The sequence below is a fragment of the Gekko japonicus genome, unplaced genomic scaffold (genome assembly GCF_001447785.1).
Source record: "Gekko japonicus isolate JY-2015 unplaced genomic scaffold, Gekko_japonicus_V1.1 scaffold788, whole genome shotgun sequence".
NCBI classification, from domain to species: Eukaryota; Metazoa; Chordata; class Lepidosauria; order Squamata; family Gekkonidae; genus Gekko; species Gekko japonicus.
This window is the reverse complement of record NW_015170914.1, coordinates 112,913-123,877: the sequence shown is the minus strand read 5'-3', so window position 1 is coordinate 123,877 and position 10,965 is coordinate 112,913. Positions and strand designations below refer to the sequence as shown.

The 10,965-nt window shown below is 45.2% G+C and overlaps 1 protein-coding gene across 1 annotated transcript in view; it reads left to right on the top strand.

Moving 5' to 3' along the window:
* Window positions 1-6,847: 6,847 nt before the first annotated feature.
* Window positions 6,848-10,965, top strand: part of TMEM161B (transmembrane protein 161B) — a 34,916-nt gene continuing 30,798 nt past the window's right edge. Inside the window, exon 1 of the mRNA XM_015418715.1 lies at window positions 6,848-7,027. Within this exon, the coding sequence (XP_015274201.1) occupies window positions 7,025-7,027 (3 nt within the window). The 5' untranslated portion in view covers window positions 6,848-7,024. The remainder of the gene's footprint in view (window positions 7,028-10,965) is intronic.

Sequence of the window (10,965 nt, the reverse complement as noted above, 5' to 3'; positions counted from 1 at the left end):
CAGGGGCTGGAATAGAACACAGACCTCACACACTTTGGAGCAGTTTGCTGACCATTCACCCAACAGGGCACACAGGAACAAGTCACGACATAAGGAATCAGGCATGCCACCAAACCAGTCAAATGGAGCAGGGTGTTCAAGACTGCAGCAGAGACAGGCATGGCCCTGTGGAAAGGCACAGTGATAGCATAACCAAGCATGCCTGCCTGCCTGCCACATTTGATTACCACATAGGGAGAAGCCTGAGCCAGTCCAGCTAGATTCCCAGGCACAGCTGAGGTTTTACTGTCAAACATTATCAGGAGGGATAGCCTCCTCATGCTGATTGGCTGTTCACTGCTTTCACTGGGGACCTCCATGCACCATCCACCACTTTACACTTCCATTCACCCCAGCAACCTTAGTGGTCTGTCCGTCCATTGACTTGCCCCTTCCCCCCCCCCCGCAAGCTGCATGACTTATCAGACCAGATCAGACCAACAGATCAGCAATGTGGGGGAGTGTGTAACATGGAGACCTTTCCCCTCCCCCTTGCCAAGAGCATTCTGTGCCCCACTCAGACTGCCCCCTTCTGACATTAGCTCCATGCTGAAAATATTTCAAGTTAGGAACAAGTAGGTGGTGGGAACTGAGCTTAATCTATTGAATCCCACTCAAACACAACTGTAGAACAGTCCACACATTTATTGAACAGCAACACTAAAATCAAGCCAGATATATAGGAACAGTGTTACCATATGTGCTCCCTTTCAAGTGTATTCGTAGACATGTGTGGACTCTCCAACTTGGATGCAGGACATTTGCCCGCAGCTAATTTGGTGGAACAGAACTCAAGTGTTGGGGAAAATCTCTTCCTGCTTCCACAGCCTGGCAAGCTTGGAAAACTGACACACTCACCAATTAGGGGAACAGAACATGTGATTTCAGGATCTTTACCCGGATAGTAAAGTTTGAGTTCAGTGGCACCTTTAAGACCAATAAAGTTTAATTCAAGGTATATGCTTTTGTGTGCAAACACTCTTGAATTAAACTTCGTTGGTCTTAAAGGTGCCACTGGACTCAACCTTTGTTCTGCTGCTTCAGATCAATACGGCTACCCACCTGAATCTACCTGGATAATGTACAAGCAATCACAGAGTGCATCTAATGTGCTACCAGTAACCATGAAACCACCAGTTCTTTCCAAAAACAAGGTTTAGAGTTTATTTGGGGAAACACAGGGGTAAGGGAATTGAAAAGGTACTCATGTGTAAGAACAGTGCAATTGTGAACATGCATATGAAAAGCTGCATGAGAAAAGGGAAAGTAAGAGAGCCAAGACTGAGAGAGAATTCTGTGGCAGAGGATGACCACTAGGAGGAGTGGGGGAAAGAGGGATTTAAAGAAGGGAAAAGAAGTTTTACAAGAAGAATGAACAGAGGGAAGGAGTTTACCTATCCTCTGTCCGCTGAACTGGGTAGAGTATGCTGTCTATTTCAATGATCTAGAGACAGAGAGTAGGGGCTCTAGGTAGAACAATTAAGACAATTTAAAACAATATAAATTAAAACAGAGTATACTAATTGTCCTCATACAGAGGTTTCCAGCTGGCACCATTGGTCTCTTGAACTTTTTAACCTGGGCCACGTGAGATGGTAGCTTTGGTTTCAGCAGAGGAGGCTGAGATTTTATTGGCTGAGATTTTATTGGCTCCAAAGGCTCCGTTTTGCAGGCCCTGTGGAATGGTAACTCATCCCACAGAGCCCTCATCTCAGACGGGAGCATGTTCATGTTCCACCAGGCCGGGGCCAGGACAGAAAATGCCCTGGCCCTGGTCAAGGCTAAGTGGGTGCCCCTTGGGCCAGGGATCACCAGCAGATCTTTTCGCAGAGCGCAAAGCTCTCTGGGGCACATATCGGGAGCGGTGGTCCCTCACCTGTGTCGGTCCCAGGCCGTGCAGGACTTTAAAGGTTAACATCAATACCTTAAAATGGATCTGGTACTCAATTGGTAGCCAGTGCAGTTGGCATAGTACCAGTCAAATGTGCGCCCACACAGGGTGGTCCCTCACCTGTGTCGGTCCCAGGCAGTGCAGGACTTTAAAGGTTAACATCAATACCTTAAAATGGATCTGGTACTCAATTGGTAGCCAGTGCAGTTGGCATAGTACCAGTCAAATGTGCGCCCACACAGGCGACACAGTCAGCCGGTAGAGAGCCAGCTGCTGGATCTGCCAAAGGCAGATCTGGCCACTGCAGTGACCTGGGCCTCCATAGAAAGTGAGGCATCTAGGACCACCTCCAGGCTCCTCACCTTCTGGGACGGCACAAGTGCTGCACCATCCGGGGTGGGTAGTCTGATTCCCGATTCGACTCCCCACAGCTCAGGTACAGGACCTCCATCTTTGTTGGATTATGTTTCAACTGGCTCTGCTGTAACCATCCAGCCATGGCCTCCAATGCCCTGGTTAGATTCTCTGCGGTGGAATCCAGACAGCCATCCATCAACAGATAGAACTGGGTGTCATCTGCATACTGGTGGCAGCCCAGCCCAACCCCCCAGGCCAGCTGGGCGAGGGGGTGCATGTAGATATTGAACAACATTGGTGAGAGAATCACCCCCTGCAGCACCCCACATTCAAGGGGATATCGCAGGGAGACTCTCTCACCAAGCACCACCCTCTATCCCCGATCACAGAGAAAGGAGGAAAACCACTTTAAGGCAACCCCCCGAACTCCTATATCGGTAAGGCAGTGGGTCAGACGATCGTAATCAACCATGTCAAACGCTGCTGTCCAATCAAAAAGCAACAGCAGTGCCACCCTGCCCTGATCCAGGTGCCTCCAGAGGTCATCTGTGAGGGTGACTAGCACAGTCTCTGTCCCATGGCCAGGGTGAAAACTAGACTGGAATGGATCAAGGATAGATGCATCATCCAGGAAGGTCTGGAGTTGTTCAGCCGCCACTCTCTCAACTACCTTGCCCAGAAATGGAAGATTAGAAACTGGGTGATAGTTGGTCAGGACCTCAGGGTCCAATGTTGGTTTCTTCAAGAGTAGATGGACCACTGCCTCCTTTAACCCCGCTGGGAAGATCCCTGATGAAAGGGACAAGTTGATGATCTCTCCCAGGAGAAACGGAAGAATCTGTTCTGTGATTGGAGAAATATTAGGATTCACACTGTTATTAGGGGTGATGTCAGAATTTGAGTTGTCATTGGAAAATTCAAATGTTATTTCTGAGAAATACTTCTCTGGGATACATCTAGGTGATATAATGGGGGAGGAGTGAGCCTGTGTCAAAGAGAGCCCCTCTACCTGCCCAACCCGGGCTAGGAGTTCTCTTCGCCAAGAGGCTGGCTAGCTACAATTACAAAGGGGTTACAGGCACATGTTTTACCTTCAACCAGGTAGTGCTACCACCAGTCCTTTTATGTCCCTCCAGCCCAGAGCCAAACGACAGACTCTAGACCTTACCAGGCTCAACTTGGGAATCCTCCCTGCGAGGTTGGCTCACAGCAGAACACCCACAGGTTATTCTAGAGGTAGTTACTGACAGTCTTAGGCACCAGATAACTTATTGCAGCAGTGGAGGCAGAGTTGGTGAATAAAATATATGTTTATTTAAGTGCAGAGAATATTAATAAAAAGTGCAAATTACTTAGGATAATATTGTGGGGAATAAAACAAGAAAGCTAAAGATTAACACACTAGCTAAACACACAGAACCTTGGTTCAAAAAACCAAGTTTTTAGCCATTCAGTTCTGGGTTTAAGTGTACTCCGTCTCCAGAGTCCAGAAGCTGGGCTGGTTGGCTTCCAAGATGGCCGAAAGGTGAGCAAGGCAGAGTTACATGTCAGCTTCACATGCAACTCCATCATGTCCCCTGAATAGGCGTTAAGGTAACTCATTTACTGACTGAACCCCAGACCAGTTACTAGGCCTGAGTACCAATCAGGGTTCAAGCAATGTATTACAGATACAAGGAGGCCAATCAATGAAAGGGTGATATCATTGGTTTCTGATCGATCTCTGGTCATGTCAGGAGAGCAGATGATGTGATCTGCAGTTTCACAACACCAGGCCTTCCCACAGGGCTTAATTGCTTTGGGATGGTAATGAGCCAAGGCCGCAAGAGAACATCTTATCTTGCAGGTGCTGAGTGTGTGAACTAAGGAGACTTAAAGACAACATTTTTAACAAGAGCAGGCCGCAGCCAGACTCAAACCAAACTTTTAAAGCAGACTCCATTTTGAGGGAACCAAAGTTCTTGACAGCCTGGCTGGGATGACTGAACTACGTGGGTGGGCACATGTGACTCATTTCTTCTGACAATGGCCAGAATTGCCAGAGCCAAGGTTCAATAAGAGTGTCCAGAAGTTCCTGAATTGTGAGGTGTTATCATTCCAAAAGCCCTGGTCTTTAACTACAGTTTGGAAGTTGATGAACTTAAAAGCTATAAAACAAACCCTTTGACCAGGGCATATCAGGACTTCAGTACTCCCTCCTGAACCAGCCTTTAAATTGCATGTTAATTTCAAACATTGGCCCTGCTGCACCTTGCAACCATACAAGGCCTATGATGTTGGGGGTACTTTAAAATGTGACCTCTACTCAAGGAGGCTTTGGGGTATCATCTTGGATTTTAGTCACTATCCCCATATTCATACATTTTACTGAAAGAGGAATGGCTACTGTTTTAACCTACTCCTAGCCTAAAATGAGATACTTCCTTGCAGACTACCTTAAAGTTCTTGGAGGAATAATGGGATAGAAATATCCAATGCAATTATGGGTTAATGTCAACATTTTTTGATTTTATCATATTTAACATATATATGTGATCTCTCTTTACCATGATTTGTAAGCATGAGGAAAATTGACACTTGGCTTGTGTTTTAACACAGTCTGTCATTTAATGAATAAAATGTAAGAAAATACATATGATGAACTAAAAAAACACACCTCACTTCGGTGCTTGAATGGCAATAAATGCATTACATTAATCAACAATTAAGTCCCAAAGTCTCATCTCAAAATCTTTTGGGGGGGGGGGGGGGGTGAGAAGAGTAAGCTTTGACGGAGACAGGCTAACTTACTAAAAGCAAAACAAATCAAAATCAATCCACTGTCTGATCTCAGTCACTACTTACAGTTCTTTTAGCTTACAGAACTCAATAATGTTTATTCCTTTTTCACAGTGAAAGCTGGTGACATGACCATAGGCACATTAGGATTGCAGTTTGAATAAAGTGATATGGATGCACCAATGTGTATTCAATAATTATAATCACCTGCCTTCTAAAGCTGTTAGAGATTATTTTGATGTTTTATATCAAGTGTCTTGAAAAAAATTACTATATAAATGCTAAGATACAGCCCTGCCTGAGTTAACAGCATTAAATCCCTTTCATTTCAATAAGCACAAATGTAATCTGCACTATTTAAATAACCTACTCTGCCAAATTTCTCCTGCTCCAAAGCAATGGGTAGTTATTTTGAAGCAAAAGTACTTATTTACTCTCGGCTTTCAGTCTGGTGCTTTGGAAGTGTTACAGGTGGGAGACCCAGGGTGATTCTGCATCTAGCATTTGCTCCACATTTTCTCAACTGGGAGGAAAAAGTGCAGCTCAAAACCACATCCAAATACCTCAGGGCAACACTGTAGTGACTGCAGAGTCACCTCTGAACAGCCATAAAACGACCATAAATCTATGAAGAAGGTGCAATTAAATCCAACAAATCAAAGAACTCCAAAGTGGCATGGAGTGTGGACACTGTCCCAGTTTCAAATTCCCACTCTGCTCGGTGGATGACAAGTCTCACCTACCACACGGGGAAGAACTGCAAAAGGAAGAACCTACCTACACCACCTGTACTCCTTGAGAAAAGGCAGGATTAAAAAAAATATTAAAGAAACAAATATCACAAGTCTGGAATGCTTTTTTGTTGAGACATTTCAGTGACTTAACAACCAGAAGGGCACGTGAAATAATTTACTGTCTTAATCAGTTGAGTTCGGAAAGGATAGAAATTTATTCTGAGGCTTCTGTGTAGGTGAGAACACACGTCTCGCAGGAACCACCGAAAATGACCTTCCTCCTCCTCCTCCTCAGCACACAGAAAAATCCTACTCTGATCCAGGCCCGCCTCCACCATCTTCTGATTCACGCGAGATTCCAAAGGCTCGCGCACAGAAACACACGCGCGCACATCCCTGACGTTTTTGCTCTAGCGGCACAAGACATACTAGCCAAAATTTACGGGTTCATGCAACTTCAGTAGACTACTGGATAGCGCGCACGCGCGACAGTCAACGTGAATATAGCAAGCCACTGGTTGCCAACAGTCAGCGCATGCGTAAATGACCCTCTCCTTTAATAGGGTTCCATTTGATTTCTTCTTGTCTTGTTAACCTTTATAGATCACTTTGAGAGTCTTTCCGACTACTACAGACTGCAGGGGACCTAAAAAGCTGTATGTCCTTAGTTCACCCCTGACTCTTCTAGGAGGATCACAAGAGCGATCTATGTACTGACCTCCCGTATCACGTGACAACGTCTCCACCAGTGGTGTCGCCCGCGCGCAGAACTCCTCGAGTTTCTGGCTGTTCGATCTGTGCCTGTTACGAGTGAAGCCTAAAGAATGGCTTCTTTTGAGAAAAATTATCTCCTTTTTGTCTCGGAAACTCCGAGTATCGAAGTACTAACGGAGCCGTCATGGGACTAAGGCGGTCGTTCAATACGAGTAGGAAATGTAAGTGTATTTCTTTTTCAGGCATATTCCTCGAAACATTGCCGGGTCCTTGTCTAGTGGGGTCCTGGTGTGACCTCTGCAGGCTCAGGAGGCGTGAGCCCGGGCAGCAGAAACTGGTGCTGTTAGGGGAGAGGAATTCTGAGCCTCCCGGAGTGTTTTCCTTTCTCACAGCCCCCTTCCCCACCGAACTTCCTGTGCGGCTTGGCTCGCGCGGGAAAGATTTATGTGTTGGGTGTGGGGAGAGTCCGCGAGGAGGCGGCGGCGGTGGTGGAAGCGGCGGTTGGTGCAGTATGGTGAGTGGCGAAATTTGCGAGATATGTCTGTCCACCCCAACCGGGGGGCGGGGGGGGGGGGCCCCCAACCCGGGGGCGGGGGGGGGGGAGAGAATCCTATGGTTTTGTGAACTTGAGGTTTGAGTTCGAGAGGGTACTGCTTAACATTTGGACCTTGAAGGATTATCAGAGCTTCTTTTCTCAGGTGTTATTTGGATGGTTGCTCAAAAAGGCTGTAATTGTAAACTGGGAAAAAACACCTCCATTGGATTGAAGTGTCTGTACCGGCTGTTTGTGAGAAAGTCCTGCAGTAGGAAGTTAGGCACTATTTTGTTTAAGAAGCTGAAAATATATGAAAGAACCCTTTTGTAATTGCTGTTTTCAAGGTTATGATAAGTTATTAAGAAAATCAGTGGAAGACAGCCGTTTGCTAAGTCTGTCTGTCTCCCAGAAATACTAGAACTTGAGGGCATGCAGTTAATAAAATATGGCAGTAAAATGTTCACTTTCCTGTCAGCGAATATAGTAATGGCCACAGGCACAGCCTTAAAATGGGGTTAGATAGATTCATGGAGGATAGGTTTGTCAGTGGCTACTAGCCATGGTGACTAATGGAATTCCAAGGCAGTAAAATTCTGAATACCAGTGCCAGGAGGCAACATCAGGAGAAGGCCTTGTTTTCTATGCCCTGTTGTTGGTCTTCCTCCTGGCCACTACATTCAAGTCCAGTAGAACCTTAGAAACTGACAAGATTTTGTGGGTATAAGCTTTAGAGAGTCAAAGCCACTGTGTAAAACAGGATGCTGTACAAGATAGACCACTGGTCTAATCCAGAAGGGCTCTTCTTATGTCCTCATGTTTTTGTTATGAGGCCTCCCCCTTTCTGCTCATTTTTTGGTTACACACAAAAGCCATTTTCAGAGCACAAGGTAGAAACACTTTTAATCACTGCAATTTGAAGTAGAGTTACACCCTTCTTAACACATTGACTTGTTAATACATTTGCTTTTTCTCTTAAATTCAGGGCTTTACTTTGTAAACAGGTAAAGAAAATTACTTGGTATTCCACTGGATTAAGTTCAACAGGGGTCTCCCAACAATTATTTCTGAGTTTTGGTAGGTTGTCAGTGTAATCCTAAACAAAGTTATGCCCTTGAATTTAATGTCCTTGGAGGGTGTAACTGTTTAGAGTTACACTGCATATCTTCTGTTGTTTTACTCATTCATTTGTTAATAGGTTCTGTGCCTATGTGGTAAGCATGTTAATTGGTGTAGGTGGTGCCTAGTTTCAGTCTTGCCCAACCACAGTGGGCAGAGTGTATATAACCTTGATACTTTTACTTAATGACACGGAATTGTTCAGGGTGGTGAGGCACTCCAAAGGGATCTGTCGAGGTTGGGCAAGTGGACATCAATATGGTAAATGGGGTTCAATGTGGCCAAGTGCAAAGCAATGCACATTGGAGCCAAAAGTCCTAACTATAAATACACGTTGATGGGATCCAAACTGGCGGAGACTGACAAAGAGAGAGATCTTGGAGTCGTAGTTGGTAACTCACTGAAAATGCCAAGACAGTGTGTGACTGCAGTAAAAAAGGCCAACACTATGCTGGAAGGGAATTGAAAACAAATAATCCAGTATCATAATGCCCCTGTATAAATTGATGGTGCAACCTCATTTGGAATACTATGTGCAATTCTGGCCACCAGGATATTATAGCATTGAAAAAAGTGCAGAAAAGGGCAACTAGAATGATAAAAGGGTTGAAACACTTTCCCTATGAAGAAAAGTTAACGCGCTTGGGGCTCTTTAGCTTGGAGAAACGACAACTGAGGAGTGACATGATCGAGGTTTACAAGATTATGCATGGCACAGGGCAGGTAGAGAAAGAAGTACTTTTCTCCCTTTCTCACAGTACAAGAACTTGTGGGCACTCAATGAAATTGCTGAGCAGTCCGGTTAGAATGGATAAAAGGAAATACTTCTTCACCCGAAGAATGATTAATACATGTAATTCACTGCCACATGAGGTGGTGGTGGCTACAAGCATGGGCAGCTTCAAGAGGGAATTGGATAAACATATGGAGCAGAAGTCCATCAGTGGCTATTAGCCACAAGGTATAGATAGGAACTCTTGGTCTGGGGCAAATGATGCTCTGTATTCTTGGTGCTTGGGGGGGGCAACAGTGGGAGGGCTTCTAGTGTCCTGGCCCCACTGGTGGACCTCCTGATGGCACCTGTTATTTTTGGCCACTGTGACACAGAGTATTGGACTGGATGGGCCATTGGCCTGATCCACCATCGGTTTCTCTTATGTTCTTACTCTGCACCAGAGGTTCAAGAGGAGATTTATTAGCTAAACAGACTTGAATGCATAGTAAGGGCACACTGAATAGAAAACAGAGCCTTTATTCTAGTAATATATCTCTCAGAAGCATAATGACCATATAGTACTGCCTAAAAACTGTATTTCTAAAATCTAAAACTGGTCAAGCAAGTAGGACATATATCAACTTGTTGACATGCAGCTGTTATCAGTGGTGTTATTATTAAGGATAGTGCCCTAGCCTAGTTCAGCCTGATCTAAGCAGCATTAGCCCTTGGTCAGTATTTGGAAGGGAGACCACCAAACTATACCAGGGTTGTTACACAGAGACAGGCAATGGCAAATGATCTTTGAAGATCTCTTACTTTGAAAACCCTACAGGATTATCATAAATCAGTTGAGATTTGACAGCAAGTAAATAAGAATCGTACATTCTGTTCAATGTCTATGTATATAATCTCCTCAAGGCTATATAATTGAGGAAAAAGTTATTCTTTTACTGTTGGGTTTGTGCAGAAGCATGAGTATATGTATATTGGTGACTGCTAATATTTTATTTTATTTGGGGTTTGTTGCATAAAGCCCTTCTGCTTGGAATGCAGAAGGTCCCAGGTTCAGTCCACGACATCTCGAGTTACAAGATCTGGCAGTAGTTGATGTGAAAGACCTCTGCTTGAGACGCTGGAGAGCTGCTGCCAGTCAAAGACAATGTTGGCTTTGATTGACCAAGGGTCTGATTCATTATAAGGCAGTTCCATGTGATTGTGCACGTGATACAATCAGATCTTTATACAAAAATGCCCCAGGCTTGCAGAAAAATCAGAAACCTAAAAAAGAATATGGGGGGGGGAGGGGATAAAAACCCCCAAATTATACAAGGAATAATATTAGCTTTAAAAAATGAAGTCCTCATTGGCAGTTACTATGCAACCACAGAATTCTAGGCTTTTTTGCCATTAAAAGGCAAAGGGGGGAGCAGGACCCTTTTCAAGGCTGTTTTGGCCAGTGAGTGAGGACTCATCAGGGCCAGGCCTGGCAGCAGCTACTGGGTAACCTGGTAGCATCTGACAGCATGATTTACCTTGGCCTGGCTGCTTGCTACTGTTCAATAGCAGCCACCCTATTAAAGCCACTGTGGTGTAACAAAACAGAGTACAGTTTGGGAGATGCAGGTTTAAATCACCAGTCTGCCACGGAAGCTCACTAGCTGATGTCCGTTACATGCTTTCAGCGTAACCTACCTCACAGGGTTGTTGTGAGAATAAAAAAGAGGAGAGGAGAATGATGTAAGCTGCTTTGATCCCCACTGTGGAGAAAGGTAGGGTATAAATGAAGTAAATAAATAATAAATATAGCTGAAGATGGGAGGTAGGTAAAAGACAGGTTGGTGAGTGGCTGAGAGGGAGAGAAGGAGACAGGGAAAGGGAAGACGATATGGGGATTGCCAGGAGGAAGGAAAGGGGAAATAATGTGGGGAGAGGGATATGGGGGAAATTCTCCCCCCCCCCCTGCAGGTCCTTGACGGTTCTCTATCATGGAAGTGGGGCCTGGCCCAGTGGCTGGCACCACAAAACTGTGCCATATTTTCCTAGGTAGTGGCCGCGGGGGGGGGGGGGGGCGGCAGAAGAGGGG